A 23,755-nucleotide genomic window follows, 5' to 3' on the forward strand; every position below is an offset into this window, starting at 1 on the left:
TTGAAGACAAGGCCAAATCAGCCATGAGAGACAATGTTTCTTCTCCTTTTTTGGACTGCCTTCACAAGGGAGGTATCTTTGAAGCCCTGGGCAAAATGTATTAACAAACATTGAAAAGGACATGGTGAATAAAGGGTGATTTACCCTTTCTGAAGGTGAAGTCCAATTTGGGGGCAATTGTCCCTAAAGCAGTAAGTGAGATCGTTATATTTCAAAGCCTTTTATGTTCTCCAGTATTGTCCTGGATAATGACTCAGCTTCTTCTCAAGGATTTGCTTGTGTTTCACAGCTCCTCTGAAGGAGATACTACAGCAAACACCATTCCCTACAAAAATAACCTGAAGGAAAGCCCCAACTGTGCCTGTACCTGGATGCAGACTTTTGGTAGTCCTCATAAGCAGAACATGTCCTTCCATGATTCTCCATGTACCCAAGCCTCTCGGCAATCTTCCCTGAGTCAGTAAACAAAGGGCTGAAACAGCCCTGGCATTGTCCCGACACCATCATTGAAAGGCTAAGGTTTCTTGACGGAGCAGAATTCCAGTTTGGTATTTCAATACCACCTTTGGGCTGAGCTGATGAGCAAGCAAAAGACAAAGTTACTGAGTTATGCAATATTAACAGAAAGACAACTTATGAGAAACAAATCTCCTTTTTTGGTAACAAAAATGGAACATTTAATTTCCTCTTTGCCTCCAATTGCAAAGCAATGCTTAGCAAACGCTCCTGTCAAAGCGTTAAACCCATGGCTATAAAACACAGCACAGCTGGTAAACTGAGTATTTTCTTACTGACATGGAGATTTATTACCTCGCTGAAATTACCTTGGGTAACGAAAAAACAATAAATTATGCCATCAGTGGTATAACTGTCATCCTGCAATTTCAGTGCTGTTAGATGGCATAGCATCAGCTGTGAGCAGATAATGAATATATTAAGGCTCCCTTCCAATTACAAAATGAAAGTGATAACATCCCCTAATCCCCTTTTTGTTCCTCTTTTCAAATTTAAGTGTCCAAGAGGGACTATGTGGGACTTCCTGACCCAGAAAGGCAGGGAGAACCAGAGAGAGGGAAAAAGCCCCGCGAACCCGTCTTTCACCAGGAAAACTTCTCTCATCTGCCACATCAAAGTCTCCCCAACAAACTAAATCCTTCAGTGCCTGTTTCTCAGACTATACATTTGAGACTTCCCTCAATATTTTATGTTGAGTATTGTACGAGACTCACTCCACCAGGCAATCTATCTCTAACCAGATCTGGTGGGGCAGCCTAAATTTTGGGGGGGGAGATGCATTTCTCAGCTCATCTTAGCTCTGAAATGACTGGAGCACAAATCAGCTTCGCTTGGATGAGTGTCTGGGTCAGACAGCATCACTGCAATGCAGATTAGTTCACCAGCTCCCTAAGAGCGTTGTCTACAGTGTTACTTTTTTCCATATGAGGGGTTTTTTAATTACAAAAACCAGGGTATTAGAAATTCTGTAGTCCCTTCTGTCTGTGCGTTTCATCGTGTCATGGTGGTGGCACAGCATCAGACACTCTTCCAGAGTCATTTCTAATCCCCTCTCTTGGGATACCAAGGGAAGCACCTCTCCAGCCCTGGGACAGCGGTGCTGGTTCACCTGCCTGTGTTAAACAGGCAGTTCGTGGCAGCCAAGCGTAATAGCACAGGGGTAGTAAGGAGGTAAGATGCTACAGCGCAAGTGGTCTAAAAAGAAAGCTACAGCTGGTGTACAGCTTAACAGAATGTGACTTTGGTAGAGGATGAACCAAACTAGGAGACATTAAAGCATGGCATTTGGGCTTTTGGTAGCAGAAAAACAGCAGAAGCGGCAATGAGCTCCCTAAACTGGGAACTAGTAACGCTGGGCTTTGTTTTTCTGGGCTGGAGCCTTTGCTAGATCAAACACGCAGAGCGGCAGCCAAACTGGCAGCCGCAGGGTGAACAGGCTGTGTTGAAGCTGCTTTTCACTGACGTGTCAACAAGCCAGTCTGTTCCCGAGATCAGACTGATGGTTGCTTTTGCTGTTGCTAGGATCTGGCATCCTTAAAAGGGGCTTTTGGGGAGCCTCTAGGAGGGGCCCTGACACTGTTGAAATTCAGTGGGATCAAATGACTAATTCCCTTATGCTCCTTTGGAAACTACTGTCTAAACTGTGGTAGCGCTCCACAAACACTCAGCAGGGAAAAATGCTGTAGGGGAAGCCTCCAGATCATCTCTTGGGCAGAAAAAGCCTCCTCTCCTGTGGCACCCTGAACTCCAGGAAAGCCCACCTCCACCACTCATTAAGCTGCCTTAAGTAGTTCACCCTGGGGCACCAGCTCTGCCCTGTAGGCTCTCCTTTCCTTTTTTTCGTGCCATGCCACAGCAAGGGATATCTATACCCCAAAATTCATAGTGGAGTGCTTAGAAAGCTCTCCTAAGAAAGAGGAGGCTCTGAGTTCAAACTCACCCTATCCAAATCAGGGCAATGATTTTAATCATAGTTTTCCACTTAGGGGCTGGATTAAATTCCAGGCAATGGTGTGGAGGGGAGAAGGGGTCTGTCAACAAATCCCGCTAATGTGCTTTGTTGTTCACCGATACACATACGGGAACAGGAGGGAAGGATTTGAGGCTAGTGGCTAGCTCACGGTCCAAAGGGTGCAACAGCAGAGGTCCACTGCTTTCCACATATCTACCCTGTATCATACGTATAAGCATGCCCAAATTTGTTTGAAGTGGATCATTAACTAAAGACACAACTGGGAGGACAGACAGACAAATGTGAGCATGCACGCACACACACACACACACACACAGACAGAGGCAGGTCACATCAGCCTCCTTTCCCTAGAAGACCAGGTTATCAAAACATTTTCACAACTCCTTTTTCCCTTCAGACAGCTGTTTATGGCAGGAGGACATACGCTCCTTTTGGACAGCAGTCAGATTGGGGTCTTTCATTGTTTTCTAACACCTGGGGTGAAATCCATCTTAATTCATCAATACATTGGGGATGATCAACACTGCACCTTTGGAAAAGGAATGTCACCCTCTCCCAACCCTGGGGCAGACAAGTGCTGCTAGAATAAGCTGCAGCTGCTCCCTCCCAAGCTCTTCATTAGAGCGCTTCACCAAAGCGAAGTGTTTTGATTTGGTTCAATAGGCAGGAATGAAACATTTCAACTGAAGAATGTCCAAGCATTTTGTTTAGGTCAAATGAAACATCTCGACCTTTCCAAACATGCTGTTCCCCGAGCAGCTAAATTAATGAGGCCTGGTTTCTAATGACTTTTTCCCTTCATTCTGCTTCCCCAGCCCCCTGCCCCAGCATCATGTGGGTTCTCTGATGGCTAATAAATGGGAAGGAGGAAAGGACATATCAACCTTTTCTTCAATAGGAGCACTAACAGTATCTCTCATGCCTGACCATCAATTTTCAGAAAACCTGTAGGACCTCATCCCTGTGGACACTATCCCCATGCCAACCTGGGAGAGAGAAACTGGTCCATGTATTCCGAAGTTATTAAGGTTAGAAAACTGGCTGCATATGCGCACAGACCAGTAGCCAGGTAGCACAAGAATAAAAAATCAAATTTTTTTTGTTTCCCCCAAAACGTCAGTGTTTCCATTTTTATCACTGGGCAGGTCTAAACCAAATGCCAAAATATCAGAATTGCCCACTGACTAGAAACTCTAGTCATCACTGTGTTTCAAGAGCTGTGCTGCATCCCCTTTTTCTCAGGATGTTGAGCAAACCCCCTAATATGATTGGCATCATTGCCCTGGACTGTGTTGAAGTAACTAACAAGCATTTAAAAATCTATGGGGACAAATATGCTCTGCTTCACTGCAGAGGCATGTAACAGAGATTTGTCCTCCTTCTCTCATGATCCTCCCTCTCACAGAGCAGCACTCACACAAATCCCCACCCAGTACCAGTTTCTTCTTGAACTTGCCTTGTCTTTCTGTGGAAGCCAAAAAGATCTGGTGGCCAAGTGCAAAGCCTGAGTCTTTGCCCCATCAGCAGCATCCTGCTGCAAGACTGCTGGTGACACTGTCCTCTGTCTCACAACACAATGCTGGAGAAAATGACACAGGGAGGGAGGCAGAGGGTGCAGAACCTCTGCTGGCATCAGGGCTGCTCTCAGCCCTGACTGTGATTTGGAAACAATCACAACCCCCTGAAACAGGGTTCAGCAGCTCACTGTTCAGCAGCTTATTCTGAGCCAGTCATGGCTCCCAGAACCTGTACACACAGCTTTCCACAAACCTCCTCCAGGCATCTATGCGCTGCTTGGAGCACAGTTGAAGATTTTTCTACGTGGGAAAGCTAAGCCTACTATAACATAAGGCATGAAAATAAAAGGTTCTTTTTACATATGGAGTCCTTATTGTGGCCATACCCATTGTGAAACACAAGGAAATAACAACACTTAGTCCAGTGAACACAGGCGTATTCTCTACCACCTGAGGCCTCACCTGCCACTCTCATGTTTGGAGACATGATCAGTTCCAGCCAGACAGTGGGATGTGAAATGGGATGTGGGCTGCTCCACTCCATTAGTTGAAATATAACCAAAGCCTTCTCTCAAGCGATAGGGTTATATTTTCATACTGTGTGCAAATGGACAAATAAAGGGCTGTGTTTTTCTGTCCTAGATACAAAGCAGTAGGGTCTCCAGAGGCTTACCTATGGCCCTCCTTTGCAAAGCCTGAGTTAGGCCAGAAGATCGTGCCAGACTGGGCATGTCTGTGGTCCCCGTGACAGAGGCAGGATGAGATAAACCCACAAAGGGCATGTCTTGAGAAGAATATGTTGACCCATCTGCTGTGGAGCATGGAGTGATGGAGCCTGTGACCGGTAGCTCAGAAGACAGCTGGGAGGATGTCATCTCCATGCTGTATGAAAAAATGACCCTTCAGTAATTTGTCAAGAAAACGATCTTTAAAACCAGACCAAAGTATACACTGGTCTCTTTGTCTACTAAATAAATGAGAACAGGATCTTATATGGGGACAAGTCATATCAATGTTAACCCAGAAAATTATATCCCAACTTCCTCCTCATTTTAAAGTGGACACAGTCCTAGCTGAGCAATACTGCATCACGATACAGCCAACAAACCTATTTTCAGCTCTGAGCAATACGCTTGTACCCTCTAATGTGTCTGCATGCTGGGTTGGCTATTTGTCACATCCGGCCATATGAGCAGGTCCATATCTGTGATGACGTCTTTGTGTTCTTGTAGGCTACCAAAGCTGCCAGGTTGTGGTGGCTTTTGGCTGAAATCTGTAACTCTAATTCTCTTCTGCATGTCACCATGGGCAGGAGCAGACAAGAGCTGAGCATGTAGTGCTTGCTCCCTGGGCCAGATGAACCTAAGCCAGTTCCCATCTGGAAGCCACCTTGCCAAGTCAGCACAGCACTACATTCTAACTAATATACTCGCTTATCCTGACACAGCTATGCAGGTTTTGGACCAGAGTTCGCCTATATCCATCCTGATGGGAGCACAGACAGAGGGATTTGGATTTGTCTGCACTTTTTTTTAATGCAGACATGCTTCTAGGTGCCAACTGTGTGAACTGCTCCTTTAGAAGGATGACTAGACAGTGGTTCGAGAGGCTCCTCATAATTTGCCAGCGTAGCTAGCCCACAGGGCCATGGGGTTTGTAAACATCTTCCACCACGATCTTACAGGAATTGCTGAGTTCCCCATATTAAGTCCTTCAGAAGAAAGTCTTTGTCCTTCTCTTGAAGTTAAATAATTACATGGTTCATTTTATGTCATCCAGGGGACCTTGCAGAATTCCTTACTGTGGCACTGAGAGTTGCTGCTGCAGAGTCAGGACAGCAAGAGAGGTTCAGGGAAGGGAGGAGATGAAGCACGGGGTTCCCTCATCCAGCCTTGCCTCATGGGACAGGATGTGGGGGCTCTTCCAACAGCCTAAAAAGTGTGTGAGTTGCATGTCTTGTGAGGACAGTATGCTGCCCAAGCAAGAGTTACTGTTCTCTGAAGCATAATTTCTCTGTTCCACTCAAGGCATCAGTCCTTTGCATCGCCTCTCTGACAGGCTATGCCATTGCAACTCCATGAGCCCTATGCAGCCATTGAAAACATGAAGGCATTTAACTATCAATCAGAGACAAATAAGTTAACTTACACACTTTTTAAAGGAACGTATGTGATTAAAGACAACATGCTGGCAAATGCAGAGGCACCCCTCTGCACACATACAGCAACGGGCACTCTCAGGACTTCCCTGGATCTACACTGTGAAACAGGATAGCAGAAAAAGCGCCACAGTTCGTATGATACTGACACATGTAGGACTTTTTTTAATTAGAAAACTCAAACCTTAGCAGCATCTGTTGAAAACCTCAAAGGAAGAAAAAGTGTGTGTGTATTCATCCTTGTAAATATTCCCAAGAACACTATTTTTGGTCATGGCAACACAGCTGAGGCTGACCGTATACAAGCTGGCGGCTGTTAGGCCACATTGGCAGGAAAAGAGTTTCCTTCCCAAGCATCTGGCTTTCATCTGGGCGGATACACTTGGTCAGGCCGTTTATTTTATGAACTCCACCTGCATGTATGTACCTATACCTCTCTGTCTGTGTGGGTGGATAGGGCTGAGTGTTGCTGTGCATTGAATAATTTCAAAATGAATTTAATTACCTCCTGCTTCCAGCTACGGTGGTACAAGTCCAGAGCAATTTCAATAACTTCAGTGAAATTACTTGTGGGTTTATACAGGTGTCAGTGAGAGCACAGCTGAGCCCAGAGCAAGGCTCTTCTAAGCGCCAGCTCATAGAAAACATCCACAGAGACTGGCAACCTGATTCTAATACCTAACAAAAGCCCTGCTTGTGCAATGGATGCCATCCACAAGCATTGTGCATTAAGCTGTATTACGAATTCTAAAATACAGATAAATTTGTTGCAGTCTTCATACTGGATAGAACAAGAGGATGTTAAAATGTCCACCCCACCCTGCCATTGCTTAGAGTACAAAGCTCAATGCCTGCACTACATGTGGTGATTAAAGAGAGGAGTGGACCAAAGTCTCCCTGCGTTAGAGGAGGCAGACAATGACAGCAGTAGTACGGGGGATGACACATCACAACCAAAACCACTTAGATTTGTTTTCCACATAAATCTCTGTAGTTTCCAGTCAGAAGGGCAAAAGACGAGCCTGTGTTGATTAAAAAGACTGGGGAGCTCTTTAGTTTATCCACTAGCAAATGGCTCCAGCAAACAGAAAAGCATAAGCTATATGGCTTGCTTTATATAATGCATAAATTATATTTATGAGATGTTACATTAACTATATTATTTTATGCTACGCTATGTTATGTTATATTATATATTTTATTTTATGATTTTTTGTGTGTACGCATACAGATACCTATAGAGATATATGTCTGTGAACAAATGAATGGTCAGCAAGATTCAGCAGGCCGTGCATGAAATCAACAAGTTATGTCAGTGTAAAACACACCATTTGTGACAAGGAGATCAGATCACTGAAGCAGGTTTATATTTGAGAATTTGCTCTTTGCTCCTCTAGGCTTTCTAATCAAAAGAGATCAGATGGGCCTATGTTTACTGATGTATACAGAGCCCTTACGTTTTCCTTCAAGTTATCCATTCCTTCAACAGGACCTTTAATTTTGTGGGGTTTGGCACCACAGCTGGTTAGTGAATCCCCTTCCCACCACTGTAGTTTGCAGATCTCAAGCACATGCAGTTTTGAACTACTGGGAGTAGCAAGAGGAGAACTCCACCAGTGAAACTCATTCCTACCCCAGGAACCTGCAACACAGTTCAGCTATTGACTGCCAGGTGGAACCTGAGCAAACAGTTCTTGTTAAGTGGATACAGACAGCAGAATGAAAATTGTCATGGTCATTTCAAAACTTTCTCTCACAACTGTTCTTCCTCTGCCTTTCCAGGCACCGCCCCTTCCAGCAGGTGCTTGTGGCTGTCTTGCTTTGCTCTAAGAGAAGTAAGCAGTTGTCTTGACCGTTGTATGTGCAGGGAACAAAATAAGGTGATATGGACCAGGGTTAGGGGGCTGGGTATCAGCTTCAGCAGTGCCAGGTGACAGTTCCCACTTTCAGAGTTCAGTCAGGAGTAGCTCAGAGACAGATGGGGTGAGGTTGGGTTGGCAAGTCTACATAGGCTGCTTTGCCTTGAGCGAGTCTCCGTGCCTCCCAAACAAAGGATTTCTGGTAATTCAGCATGCAGGGGACTGGAATTTGGCTTGGAAGAATACAAGGAAGAAGTGAGGAGGGCTGGTTGGGGCCTTTCTGGGCTTTACAAAACTACTTCCTCCATAGGGAACAAGTATTAACAAAGGTCCCACAAAACGGAGCCTGTTGAAGTGAGCGGGAAAAGGAAACTGAGAGCATGGCAAAGAGTAACAGTAAGAGTACACATAGTGCTGGAAATAAAATTGCTAGACTCGGGCAAGTTGGAAGCCTGAGAAAACTGGAGATCCAATGAAAGGTCTACCACGGAGGCTCATGGGTACTTCTGAAATAAACACAGACGAAAGATCCAACAGCACGTGAACACCATGCTCTGCTCTGGGAGGTCAGATGTGGTAATAACGGGGCTCTCCAGAGAGGGAGAACTGGTAGGAACTCAGGAGGCAAAAGTGTGTCTAGCACTTGCAGGTTTTCAGTGGTTTTTCAAACAACATGGCAAAGAAATGCTATGTCATCTTCTTTAAGTGATGCCTTTACAAACCTGATATTCTTTTTCCTGAGGTAAAGGACTAACTAGTTGTGAGTGGTGGTGGCACAGACCTTTCTTTTTTTACTCTAAAACAAAAAACTCTGGCACATGACATCTGCATATTCAAATATAGTTTTAAAAGAGATGTACAGCAAAACAGGAAATAAGGTAAACAGTGATTGATTTTTTCAGTTAACTCTCTCACCTATTTCCTCCTCCAGGCACATCTCTGGGTGACTTAATTTCACTTTTCAGGAAGACGTAATCCTCCTGAACATCCTTTAGTGCTTCCTTCTTGGCAAGAAGATCTTGCACCTCCTAAGAAAACAATCACATGAAATCAGAGCGAAAATGGTTTTGAAGCTTGCGATTGTCACACCAGCTAACCTAACATGCACTTCAGATCTGAAAAACAAAAACTTCATTCATATTTTGGTCATTGTGCTGAAGGAACTCCAAATGTTTTATAAGTTTGGCTACCTATAATATTGATTTTATGAGCCAAACAGGATGGTGTCCCTGTGAATTACAACCTTTCAAAAGTGGTCCTACATTCATTAAATCTTAAAGTTCAGCCATTTGCTGTTAGTTTGTATTTGTCATTTAATAATGCGTGTGTCTGTATTTGTAAGTATGTGTCTGTATTTGTCATTTAAGTAATGGCAAGATCATCTATAATCAATAGTCACTGTAGTTAACCACAGTGCAAAGAAGATAAATAGAGCTAATGTTTTGGGTCTGACTTGATTGTACCAGGTTGGAAGTTCTCTCGTACCTACATACGCACAGAAAGGAAGTTCCTAAAATAACCATAGAGTAGTGTGCACTTTAAACACAAAACAGAAAAACAGCAAGTCCATATCCTACCAAGACAAACTGACCCTCAACTCACAGCCAGAAAAAAGCTGGAAGAACTGACATCTCCACACACACAACTGTTACAGCACTCTGTCGGAAGATGATCCCCACAGGACAGCGTGAGTCTGGTACGCCATCTCAAACGTATACCCAAACATGCACTGTGTGTTGCAGTGAACAACGGGACAAAACGCGTTATAGAAATGTATAGACGTCTCCCAATGAGTTATGCACTGGCGACTTCTGAAGAAGGTTAATACAAGTGCTCTTAGTGGGTAGCAATGCAAATCCAGGCACCTGCAATTGCACTGGGAAAAGAAGTTGTTCAGGCTCCTGGGAAATTCCTGCTGTGCATTACTGAGGAGGGAGAGCAGCGTGAGGCAGTCTCTGCGCAGCACACAACCCTCCTGCCACGCTGCAAGTCGGGAAGCTATCTACCTCTCCCCAGGCACGGCCAATAAATCTCTGGGTCACCTGGGACAGTGGACAATGGGTGTGAATCTGAAAATACACCACAGAGCTTTGCTATGGACAGGACTCTGGAAGCCACAACAAGCATTACCCCAGAGCATCATTTGACATGCAGGAACAATTTGCTCACTGAATGTTTTGACCTTCTTTAGTCTCTGTACGGAAGGCAATATTCTCGTAATCTGCAAGCGAATTGAGCTACTTCTTAGCTCAAGTAGGACAGGTCAGTGCCCTGTTGCTGAGTATCACACTTCCAGTGTCATCATTTTTCTTTTACCATGTGAAGAACTTCCAGAATTTTATCACAGTGGCATCCCAGATGATTTGTGCAATCACTAACATAAACTATGGTTTCAAAGATTAAGAGACTCCATATTAATTATGTACACACAGTACATGGCGGTTGAAACCATTCTGGAAAACAAATCTTAAATCAGACTTGTTTGTATAGCCCCTGGAGATCTTGTCCTTCTCCAGAGTAAATGAGTAGGTCTACTGACATCTATGTGGTTTGATCACTGGCAAATCAGTTCATGTGAGAAGTGAACTTGTGACTGCTACGCTACACTAAATTTGGGAGCACGAGCTTTGCAATATAAATATTTTGAAAAAAGAACAACCATCTCAATGCTAAAATAATATAACTTTGGTCAGGGTTGAAGAACTAATAAAGGGAATTTTGCAACATAAAATCCAATAGTGCCACAATACACTTATAAACAGAACTAGTCTGGGTTAAAAGACATATCCCAAATGCTAAAAAAATACTTCTTCACATATAAACAGGACAAGAATTAAATGTAGGCAGTCACGATTTCCACTTCGAGGAAAGATGATCTAGCTAGCTAATGTAAAGCAAGCATTGCCTTTGCTCTGATTGGCACAATGCCATTTATGACCTCATTAAAAAAAAAATAATAATCTAGACTATTGCTCATACGTTTCTGAGTCACAGAGATAAACCAAATGAAGTTAACTGGCGTAACCTTTAGAACAGCCAAACCTGAGCACATCTCCAGCTTTTCCTTCCCCAGAGGTTTTCCTGATGCTCCTTCTGCAAAATAATGACAGCATGTCTGCAAAGGCCCTTCCGAAACACTGCTGCTGCCGGGCCAGCCTCCTCTCCCTGCGGGAGGAGTGGTTCAGGGCCAGAGCTGGCTCCCTGCTCATGTTCAGACAAGCAAGCCCTGTTGACAGCCGTCTCTGCTGCAGGGACCTGGAGGAGTTTCCAGCCTGCCTGCTCCACTGCCTGCCAGACTTCTCCTTGCACATGCTTACTCATTTGTTTGACCAGCAAGACATGTTTCCGTTTGGGTTTAAAAGTGCTGTACGGAGGAAGTGAAGGAATTTGTTTAGAAGAGCGTGCCCTCCTCCATCTGTATGGCCGCTGCACCTTTTGTGGGAGCAATGGCAGAACTGGAAACATGGGTGCCCACCAGCTCCTGCCACCACGCCTTGAGTGACTGGAGAAAACTCCCAGTTTCAGAGAAACTGCTGTCCCTGTCACCTGGCTGCAGCTGAATACCAGAACAGAGAGATGATATGAGACTAGTGCTGCCCGGTGACTTCCAGTTCAGCCCATGCCTCCACCGCTGCTTAGCTGAAGGGTGGGCAAAGCCACAGCCCCCCTGAGACACACCACTCACACACGACAGCCAGAAAGCTGGTGAAGACGCCAAGCCAACCACTCTGACACAGAGGGGAAAGACACCTTTGGCTGCCGCATCACCCAGTGCCATCACCCTGCTAGGACTGTCCCCAGGCTATCGGGCAGGTGTGTTGCTGATGGCAAGGCTGGGGAGTGAAGAAATCCTTAAGCCCACCTATCTTTCCCTTCCTCCTCCAGACCTGGACTGGGGACTCCACAGCAATATTCCTGGGTCAGCATAGTTTCCCCATTCATAAAAGGCACCCTCAATATCAAACTCAAAGATTTTGATTTCTTCATTCTACACTGCAAACTAACAAAGGGGACAATAATAATTAACCCGGCCTCCTAAATGTTAATTACAAAGGCTTATGTTTGATATTAAAAAGTTCATTTCTTGTGAACTTTAATTAACCTCAAAGCCTAGTCTTATTTTACTTTAAGACCTATTACTAGACAATAGAAAAATTTCTGATATTTAGATTTGAGACACAAATGTAATCTAAGGACAGATGAGTTGCAAGGTAAAGGAGTCATCTGTTTGATACAAAAATATTTTCCTTGAATACAAAATTATCTCACTTTTATTTAGTATTTTTGAGTTATTAGTATTTAGTAATTTTGCTAATACTTTGTTACATATAGGACAGCTCTTGGGAACATCATACATGATGAGATTATCATATATATATTTAAACCCTATGTATATGTCTTCACCTAGGGGGCAGCTCAGGTTAATTGAATGCTGACTGAGTGTTCAGTTCGGCTGAACATTCCAGACAGGTCTACATTCATCACTTCCAGGGTGAAAATTCATCTTTTTCTCACTAGTTGTTTCCTAATCAGCCAATTGCTCAATTCACCTGATTGCCTCCTCTGACCATACTATGGCTGGCTGCTTCCTTTGCCTCCCAATCACACTAATTGACCTCTTAGTAAAAAATATTCCAGGCTTCAGTGCTGGTGCTCACAGCTAATTGCACCCTAATGGATAATTTTGGCTGAGCATTCAATGCGTACTTCCAATATAGGCACAGTATCTTAGGAGGCATTTTAATTAGAGTATTAGTGGACATAATCTGTATGAAGGCACCACACGATCACACACTAGGTAGCTAGACAGGCATGGCAATTAACTCATGGGTCTATCCAAGACTTTGGGCAGGGGGTGCAATTCGGTGCATATAAATAATCACAGTAGCTCAAACAGCACCTTATCAACCCAGTTCTGTGCTGTCCTGTGCCAAACTAGCATCCATCCATGGAAAACTGTTGACCTCTTGAGTTACCTCTCTCAGTTACAAAAATTAGGTTCTGTTAGAAGAACTCCACCACATTCCCCGTGGCTGGTGGAGAGATGTTAACTCCAACTCCTCAGCTGACCCACTGCTGCGTGACATTCACACAGGGACACGTGCTCTTCAGAAGTGCCATCCAAATGAGAGTTATTAGGAGCCAGTGAGATCTGGATTAGACTATAATTTAAAAGCAGCGTGTCAAATAGTCACTCAGCTGCCATTAAATATTAAAATAATACTGTGTGTACAATTTGCACAAACAGCAGGGAGCAATTTGAATAGTGCTCAGAAACTTATCTTTGTCAAGAAAAGTATGTGTTGTTAGAAGACAGGAATTAATTTGGAAAAGTGCATTCTAGTCAACACTTTGTTTCCACTATGTGCTGCTAGAGTAAATTAAGCACCATATAAAGTTTACCTGAGATTGTTAAAGGCTTGCTTGCTACCAAGAAATTAGTTTCTTAAGACTAGCCATCTCTGAAAAATCAAGAAAATTCAGCATGTAAAAACAGCAAGCAGTTTGCGTACTAAAAAAATGTAATATCCACTATATTTACAGATTTATCTGGGTTTTTGTTATAGATCTATTTTTAAAGGCATACAGGTTTGCATATATGACCTTATTCCAGATGACTCTCAGAACAGTGAAGCACATCAGACTATGTGCTTAGGAAGCACAAAAACTCAAAATCTGAAAAGAATTATTTCTGCAGAGCTTTCCCAGGAGATTGCCTTGTACTATTCTGCACCTAGTGTAAGCCCAGAGACTCCACCTGCATACACAAAGATGGAGCTACCTGAACCCCTCCCTGCAATGCAATGCCTTCCCTGGGGCAGGCAGCCATGCAGCCAGCCCTGTGCAAGAAGAGCCAACGCCTCTCTGCAAATTCAGGGAAACACAACAGAGGGCTGAAAAAGATGTGTGCTGTGCATACTTCTGCAAATGCAAAGGCTTGGGCCCTTGGGTTTGCTAGATAAGGTTGGTACAAACTTCAGCTTGCCTGTGGGGTCCCTTCATCAGCTATAAACAGGGCTCTGTACTCCCTGAAAAATGGGACTTCAAATCCTCAGCAAGGATCCTTTGTTTCTATAGCTCTTTCATGAAACGCAATGGTAATTCTGCAGGGGCTTGAGTTACATTTAAAAAAATGACGCTTTTGTTGATTCTTATGTTAGGGCAGAGGCAGAGCTTGTGGGGCTGCCAGTTTGAAGGGAGATGCCACAGCAATACTGTACCAGTGTGTACCATTCCGTGTGTGCCCTTTTGGGAAACATTTGCAAGGAAAAGCAGCATCTGATACCTTCATTCTGATTCAGCTATTAAACGTTACAGCAATGAGCTTTCAGTGACATTCCCTAATATCCAGCAATCAAGGTTTAGATACAAAACTGAGATTTGGTTCAGACTGATTTCTAACAAAGAATACTATTTTGATTCAGAATATTTCTTATTTTCTTAGTTTTCATATAATCATTAAATTAATATCAGTAATAATAATAACAATAATATTCTGATAATATGTCTTCACAGAGTTTGAAGGGACAGCAGAGGGCATATGTGGTCTTACTACCAATACCTATTTGATAGAGCAAGTTTTCAGAAGTATAAACTTTGGCATCTTCTTCTGTGATATTAAGCATTGGGAGAAAAGAGCTATTCTTGTCTGCTTGATTAGAACTTGGCAACAACAGTGGGGCAGCCTTTAAAGGTGCTATTAGAAACTGAATGGACAAACGAGCTTTATAAAACCATGTGTCAACAGGAGATCAAAAGCAATATATTAATGTGAAGCCTCATCATTATGAGATAATTTAAAACTCAGCTAACAACCCTCAGTGACACCTTGTCTCATCTAACATGAGGTCCTGTGCTCAGGCAGGGGCTTTGCCCCAGGACACAGGGTACCTGGCTGAAGGAGACGGATGAGAGCCCCGACACCCACTGGTGATCAGCCCTGGTGACGGCTCCTGGAGCAGAATTTGGGTCAAGAAACACATACGTTTAAAGCTTGCCCCTGTTGCTGGTATCTTCAGAGGCAGGCTGTAGCATCCCAACATTTCAGGCATGCCTCCTCCCATTTCCAGACTGCTGTCATTTAGACCTGTGAAATACTTTAGACTCAGATGCTTTGCTAAGCTGAGGACTTAAGCACAAACGAAAGGGACCAGCCAAGCTTGAGTGGGGAAAAGCATTTGGGACTGAAATAATATCTTAACTTATTAATTTTTTTTTTCTTTCTAATTCTGATGGATTTCCTCATCAGGAAAGTGCTGTAGGAGTATCTTCAGGATCCAGAGTACAAGTGGAAGTAGTAGCAGCTTTGAGACCACGTTTATTATGCAGTCTCCATATTTATCCAGCTCTCTGGGTGGACGTGCAGGTCCTGATGAGAGCCGTGTTGCTATAGCTACTCCCGTAGCGCTACCTGAGCCTGCCCGGGAGATGTCTATGCAAACTGCAGTCAGTGCAGTTAACTCAAGGCAGACCCGTTCTGTCATGATCAAACGGGGACTGCAAACGCTCTTTGGGAAGGCTATGATCTGGGACTTGCAGTCCCATAAGCACCTCTTGGGAGAAGAAAGCTGCAAGATTCAGTCCACTTTTCTTCCAGGTCAGTTTCAGGTGGTACAAAAAGCCAGCTCTGCGTTGAATGCAGCATGCCATGCTGGGGGTACATAATTAATGGTACATAATTGGTACATAATTAATGTACCAGGAGAATCATTAACAATGCTGCTCAGGTGCAGACCTGGTTGCATGTGCATTTTCTACTACTCACAGTCTTTTTTTAACTTCTGTGTTTTAGAGTTGGCTTACTATCACCAAGCACTGCCTGACCTGTTTTGTTTTTAGTTGTCCATGGGCATTCAAAAATTAAAACAATAGTTTTAGATCTGAAACCTATAAAGCTTGAAGTCAAACTGAAAACACTCTTTTCAGGTTGTGAAAACGCTATTTTCAATACTCAGGTTGGCAGGACAAATGTGGTCACATGCACATATCTGAGTAGAAGTAAGGTGAACCTCCGAGATATTTTGGTTTTCTCTTTTTAAGTATTCCAGAGCACAAAGGTAGTACTTAAAACTCAGAGGGCAAAAAGGGGGTTTTCATCACAGCAGCAAAATGTACTATTTAAGTCCAAACTTTAAAACCTCTTCTGTGGACCATTTCTGCCTCCCTCAAGCAGACTCTCTCACTTCAGTACTAAATCTCACAAGCAAGGAGTAAAAATTGGCCGGGCATCTGGAGTGATGCTTGCTTCATGATCCAAACTGTCTTTTATGTACCATTTTGTCTCAGGGGCAGAACTTTACGTTGCTTCATAGTTATGAGCGTATTATGGCCTTGAAGAGGCAAGAATGACCTCAGGACCCGTGGCTTGCAGACTAAAAGCCAGGACTGAAAACACGACAGCTGATGCTGTTCGAGTTTCCTGTTGCAACATCAGCACAAATTGCTTTGTGGTTAAGCACACAACTCAGGATGGACAGAACAGTTATTTTTCAGAACAAAACCCAAATTTTAAAAATATTGTTAAAAGGTGATATGCAGATAAAGCCATTATGTAAAGCAGCCATTGGAATATATATATACACACAAATAAATAAATGGGAAAGCTATAGATTGTGCCATGACATTGTGTTCATGTTACTCAAGCCAGTCAAGAAATTACTGAAGTGCTGAGAAAAATTTTGTTTGTTTGTTTGCTTTTTCTTTGAAAACCACTAAGTGAAAAAAATATTATCCTGACCAAAAATGTTGACTGGAAATCCCAAACTAGTATTCACAAACAAACATTCACAAAGACAATTTTCTCCTGAGATTAGTGGGAACTTCTCCAACCTCCTGTAGATACAAACACATGACAAGTACTCATACTTTTCAGAACAGAACAAGATGGCTGACATTATCGAAGTACATCCTTACCTCCCTTCCCTGCCTGATTCCCACAACAGTTTCCTCGGATGTGTAATCATTTACATGGGCTCCCCTCTCCTAAAATGTATTCTTCTACCTGATGTTGCTGTTTATATTTTATTAGTTATTTCTCTGACGGAATAAAAATTCACATTATAGTGTTGTAGAAAGCTATTACAGTGTTAATGTCTTGGCACTGTGTTTGGTTACACTGTGGCAACCATGTTTTAAAAGATGAGGAACTTTAGTGCATTATTGCTCTGAAGATAACCATTATTATTATTTGTGTTACATTTATTCCTAGAAGCCCTGCTGAGATTGTACTAGGCAGTTTTGAAATCCACAAGATGAGACTAGTGACAGACATTTTTCCCATCCTAACACATGAAGCAAACGAAGGCAGAGAGACAACTTAGGCACAGAAACTAATGTACCTTCCCCAAGGGTGGTACCTGTAGGAATAAAAACACATGTCCTGATTTGGGTACAGGCCTCATTCACTGAACGGTGAATCATCTCTGCCTCTGCTTTATAGCTTGAATTACTTTTGGTAACTTTTACTGAGAAAATGTTTATCAGTCCTTTCAGGTTAAATCAATAGCATGCAGGGTACAGATCTGTGCCATTGGAACATCATGCTTATTTAGTCATCAAAGGTTGCAAAAATTTTAAAAGAGGCTTCAGTTCAGTCACTAGAGGGTAGATGAAGAGAAATATGCATGCATGAAATAAATCTCCATGAGGAAAAGTCTTGTGGGTATTTGCAAGTCTGTGCGTTTCAGTGCTACCTGGTTCATTCCTCTTTCCAGGTGCAAATCAAGTTTTCAGTATAACCCAAAACGAGGTAGGCAAATTTTAATGTTCCCATGCCCACCAACAGACTTGATGATGATTTGAATGAAGCCATTTTGTTAATATTCACCATGCAATATTCACCAAAGCAAAAATCTGATTTCAGCAGTAATTTAGGTTACAGAGGAACCTAAACTCTACTGGAGGTCAACGGATACAGGTTCCTGATTCGCAGGAACATCCGTTTCTGAGGGACTCTCATGTCCCTGTGTTCGCATATCCTCATCTGTAAAAGGACAGCATGTCTTCGCACATTGCTGTAAAGCACCTAACAATCTGTGAAAGTACTATCTAAATGCAAGCTCAATGCAGAAAATCAGAGGCAGTTTTTGAACAGACGCACCTATGTCTCTAGTAAGTTCATGTGCACGTGCACAAGGACATGCATGTTTCAGCAGCCATCTTGGTGCATTTTGATGGGTGGCAAAGTATAATTTCAACTGGCCTTGTATTGAACAGCAAAACAAAAGACATTTGCAAGGCATTTTTGCTTGGCTTAAGGATGTACTCTTCACTTTGTGTGTATGTAAGTATTATTATTAGCCCTGTGTAAACTGCTCAGCTGAACAGAAAGATAGGTTAGATAGAGAAGTTGACAGAATAGGAAAATATTTTTCTTCAAAGATTAATCAGACTTTAAATTAGGTGATGAAGTAAAAGGAGGATGTGGAAAAGATCAGAATAAGTACATTCTTTATCTTCAAAGAGCCTCCAAAAGTATTAAGTGAAGTTCCTGCTCTCCCGGAACGGGAACAACCTCAAATGTGTCTTACAGAAAGAATGGGATTTCCAGAAGATTCATGGGTGGCCCAATGCCTCTTCCACTGACCACTGACCTGAGTGACACCAGATGGGGTCCCATGCACAACACGGGAAATGCCCACAACAGACTCTTGTGCCGAGGAGGAGCTGCCATAGAGACGGATGTGAGGGTCAATGCAGAAGATTTTGCAGCCTAGAAGATCAGGCTGCAAAAACTTGCTGCTCCTCAACCCTTTCCCTCATGGATGCGTATCCTTGCACCAGTTCCATGGGCCCTCCCTGCTTTTTGGAGCCAGAAAGGATGGGACAGGTATGCTACAGAGAGCCAATGTCCTCCTCTGCTTTGTCAGCTTCTGTTTCTCCCCATCCTGCATGGGGAAAATTACTCCCCCATTATAGTAATCCACTTCTGTTTAGCATTTATAGCAATCTCTTTCTGCTTAATTCATAGTATGGAGCCTCAGAATGTAACGATCTTTCCCCAGATGCTTGCATAGCCAGAACCCTTGGGACTTTCTCTGGGACATGGTCGCCATGAGAAACACATGAGAAGACAGGATTTCTTGTGTGGTGAAAGAGGTTGTTACTAGTCCTCTCCAGTAACCAGCACAAGAAGTGCCTCCCAAGCTTTGTTCCTTACCAAGCATAACAGTGCCTGTCTCCCTTCTCTGAAGAGCACTGCTCATCTGACTAACCAGGACATTACAATGACACAGAGTAAGACTGAGCATACATTTCCACATGCCCATCATTTAGCATCCAGTAAAAAAAGTGTTCAGAACTATTTACTAAAATTACTTGTACATTTTATAAAATATCTGTATCAATTAATTGCTAATAAGTAGTTCAAAGCTGACTCAGAACTGAATTAGTAATTTAACACTAATAACTTATTAAACGAATTTAGCCTCTTTGCCTTTTTCTGGAATGACTTCTTAAGAGTTATCCTCTTTTTGTGTCCAGGCAAGGATCTTCAAATCTGTCTTTGAAATTACTTAAAATCGTTCCCTCTCTTGAAATGTTATTACTTCATGAGACTGATTTTATACAATTTATTACAAGTATTTCATACTAAAAACTCAGGTACTGTTGAGAATTATGATGAGTGAAATGTGTATTTTTTTTCTGTTCCATCATTGACAGTCATTCTTTTCATTTTAAGGAGCGTTTGAAAAAAACCCTCTCAAACTCTGCATTTTTCAGGGACAGACAGCGGGGAGGGCAGAGGAAGCAGGTAATTGGCTACTGGAATTTGGGAATGTATCACAGAATTTCCTCTCTGACACAAAGCATTGGCTGAGACAGCATCACATTGGAAAAAACAGGCTACTGTGAGATTACTGCATTTGCAAAAAGATACACACAGCATTTTAGATACCACAGGTTTTTTTTTCCCTTCTCACTGCAGGAAGATAATGGTACAATCAAAAATACGCTGAAATCACTGAAAGCCTTTGAGTCTTTCAGTTGACTTCAGAGGGCTATTTATGTCGTCTGAGATGCCAATACATATAATTGCTTGATGAACATTGACATTTTAAGGACAGATACTATATAAACGTTGTAGTGTGTACCCAGCTTCACACTGAAGAATTAAAAATGTTTTTCTTTCTTTAGCAAGTCCTTAGCAGTGAACAAGTAGAGTCAGAATGAGTTGAAAAATGGAGGGAGAGAGGGAAAGTACCCAGAACGGTGACCTTTATGTAATGCACCCAAAGGACACCATGACAGAAGATCCACAGGCTTTCAAATGAGGAATCTGTGACCCATGTGGCTTCAGTCCAGGCTGAAGCCTCACTGTTAGCAAATAAAGCCGTAGGCTAAAGACACAGCACTTGCTTCCAAATGAGAAGAAAATAAAACTAAATAGCAGCCATCGTTCCTGGTTCTTAATGCCTGCCTTGTATTAATTTCTCCCCGCTGAAAATGGTTCATCAGCATAATACTCTCTCTGGTTTGCTAGAGATTTAGGTTTTGTATAATACTACTAGCTTGGGAAGATACTGTGCTTTGATGCTCTCTTTGTTAATTATTTTAATGCAACTTGAATTAAAATTTTGCTCATTAAATATTTCTAGATATGAGCTTGAGGCATGGCATTTGGAGGTGGTTTTCTCTGAAGTTCAGGAGACATTGCATCCAAGGTTTTAATGCCACTAGCTAGGATAGAGGACTGAAGATCAGCTGATAGCACTGCCATTGAATTACAGTGCCTTAAGAAAATAATTTTATCTTTCTGTACCTCTGTTTCCCTGTTTGAAACTAAAACTACTAATAATAGTACCTTCATTTTGTAATGCAATTTGTGTAACTTGAGTTTGGAACCTGGAAACTGTTAAGTGGTGTTCTTAGATCCATTGTGAGAGTGCTCCTGTCTGGCATTTTGGGTTTGGTCCATTTTAACTTGTTTTGTTTTTAAATTTACTCACAATAAATATTCAGCTCTTCAGGTAACTAGGGTGCCAACCAACACAGTCAGATCTACTGACACATGAAGTAAAAATTATAAACTTCACACTACATAGGTAACTTTTATTACTTCACAAATAAGTGAATAATTCACAAGCAATAACACAGCAAAAAGGATGTTACCTGCTTTGCCTAAGTGTATTTCAGCTGCCCAAGTAACAAGAAATCAAAGAAAAATAAAATAATTGTTCAAAAATCGAGTAGGTTGGCACTTACCACTCTAGCTGCTTACTAGAGCAATAAAGAATTTCCTCCAGCCTTGCAGGGAGCCGGAGTTACCGGTTAGCTGCATTGCAGCTCTAGGTCTCAAGCACTGTACAGTCCCTGAATGTCGGCACAGAAAACACAGGTCAGGGAAGAGGCTGGACTCAGAGCCAGTCAAATTTACCTGGGCATGCGGGGAGAAACAAATCACCTTTTCGGAGCTGCAACAACTTCTTTCTATTCACCCTTCTATCTGAAGCAAAAAGGTAGCAGAGCAGCACTTACAAGGATCTGAGCAGGTCTCGCCTGCCGTTTGGCGTTCTCCAAACAGCACTGCTTTCCCCTGAAGGCTCAGTCAAGCCCAGAACCTCTAAGAAAACATGATCTGATTATGCTGTGGAATGAATTATGTTTATATACATATGGTGGGTAGGTGTATTCATATAAAAATCTGTTTGATGTCCATTAATCAAACATGCCCATGATGGAATATAAAATATACCACCGATTGCAGCAACTCTGAAATGAAACTTTTCAGCTCTTTAAAATTAACTGAAGTCCCACTGCAGCAAAGTGGCTGGCTAATTATTTCTATGTCATTAAACAGGAGTTTTGTAGCATGTAGAGACCCGAACTCCCCAGTAACCACAGACTGATTTCAGCGCGAGTCAGGCACCAAAATCTCTCTGATGTACCAGGGAACCTGAAGGTATTTACAATCTAAATAGACAGCAAACTGAGAAAGGGAGGAAGACAGCAGGCGTTATTATATTTTAATTCATTAATAAAGGCCTTGACCAACTCCCTGGAAGGGGAAGTGGAGCTTGGGTTTGTAAGTGTCCAGCTGGAACACTGTGCAGTACCTGCAAGGCAGAAAAGGAGGTATTCTTAAAAGGTTAAGAAGCGCAAAGTGGCTCAGGGATGAGGCAAGACTGTGCCTCCGCATTGCTTTTTCTTTTACTCCAGAGGAAAGCAGAGAGAGATGGCAGACCAGCGGTGAAGGTAGCCTGGCAGCAGGATACAGAGAGCCCTGGGGCCACTGGGCACACCAAGGCTGGGGCAGCTGTCTCTTTGACTAATGCTATGGCAATGTCAGGTCTCTGATCTCCAGGGGCATGCTGAAGTGAGGGGGAAAAAAAAAAAGACTTCTTGCCTGAATGTTGCTCTTTTGTGCAATGAGTGAATCTCTTCCAACCTGATTTATGAAACAACCGAGTGGGGACAGAGTGGAGAGTGACAGGCAGGAGCCGGTCTTTGAAGAAGGGCTTGGTTAAAGGACAGTCTTGTGAGCAGCAGTTGTGGAAATGCGGCCATGGTGAAGAGGGGTTGGACCTTTTACGAGAGAGTGGGGAAAAAAACGGAAGACAATTGAGAAAATTGACAAAGCAATTGTCTCTTTATTTCCCAGTGCATGAAGGGTTAAAAAAATAAAAATGAAAGAGATGAACTTTTTGAAAACTCTAGTGGTTTGGATTCTGTTCAAGGCTTGGATCAGCCCATCCCTGACTTGAAAAAACAGGACAATAGTGTCCACTTGGCTCAGTTGCAGACTCTATGGATTTTTATTACCAGCGCCTGGAGTTCAAGATGAGTGAATTGTAAATAAGGAGAAATGAAACACAATAAAATAGTCTCCAGAGATTTACCTAGAAAACATCTGGAGTTTTGGCTCTAACATATAGAAATCTATACCAATGGGAACGCAACGTATTTCTGTGAAGTGTAGTAAGAAATAGCACAGATAAATGAGAAGTTAAGGCCTCCTATATATCACAATAAGATATTTCAGCTCCTTTTCGTTGTGTGAGTTTCTAATACTCTGAAGTCCTGCCAAATATTTCATTGTTACCTTATTAGATGTTCTTGGTTTACTACCTTTTGCTTTGTAAAGCACTGATTTAGTGTCACTTAATTTAATTTTTAAAAACATAACCAGATGTCCTGGTCATTTAGCATATGAGAAAACAATATCGGAAACATGTGTTTTTATGCATTCCAACACAGATACTAAGATTTCTTTCTCTTGCTAAAACAATCTTGCTTCTGAAATAAGTTCCCCTTTTATCTTTTACATCAAATGCCACATTGGCACGCAACACTATTTTGATCTTTATAAGTCTCTCCTAATGCTTGTATTTAACCAAAAGATCCTTAATTTGGGGGTCTGTCTCCTGGATTCCCACTGAGCTTTTCATTTCTTTTACAATACTGACATCATTGTTTGCATGCTGGACTGATCTGGCCCACTCCATTTAATGGGAGACAGCAGCAGGGGGAAGCACTTGAAGCAAGGGGCCCTCCCAGAGCTGGAGGTAACCAAGCGTAATGGTATGCTCTACAACGTACAGGCATTGTTTAGGTAAAAGAGTTTAAACACTGACAGCACAATGACCTCAAGAGCAAAGGTTAAGGAACCTCCCAAAATTCAATCTGGGTGGTGTTCAGCTCAGCAGGGATACGCATCTCCTCCCAGTCAATCTTTAACTGGCTCCATTCCCTTTTTGCCGGGGGTGCAATATCATCCTGTTTAGATTTAATAGTG

General features: G+C 42.6%; 1 protein-coding gene across 2 annotated transcripts in view; it reads right to left on the reverse strand.

The window, feature by feature from the left end:
* The window catches only part of LMNTD1 (lamin tail domain containing 1), a 48,356-nt gene extending 43,594 nt beyond the window's left edge, over positions 1–4,762 (reverse strand). For both annotated transcript variants that reach the window (XM_072850070.1, XM_072850059.1), the window contains exons 1-2: positions 4,679–4,762; positions 368–575 (exon numbers count right to left, since the gene is read on the reverse strand). In XM_072850070.1, coding sequence (XP_072706171.1) covers positions 368–575; positions 4,679–4,736 — 266 coding nt within the window. In that variant the 5' untranslated portion in view covers positions 4,737–4,762. The remainder of the gene's footprint in view (positions 1–367; positions 576–4,678) is intronic.
* Between the last annotated feature and the right edge of the window lie 18,993 nt (positions 4,763–23,755).

This window comes from Ciconia boyciana, chromosome 1 (genome assembly GCF_034638445.1).
Source record: "Ciconia boyciana chromosome 1, ASM3463844v1, whole genome shotgun sequence".
Lineage (NCBI taxonomy): Eukaryota > Metazoa > Chordata > Aves > Ciconiiformes > Ciconiidae > Ciconia > Ciconia boyciana.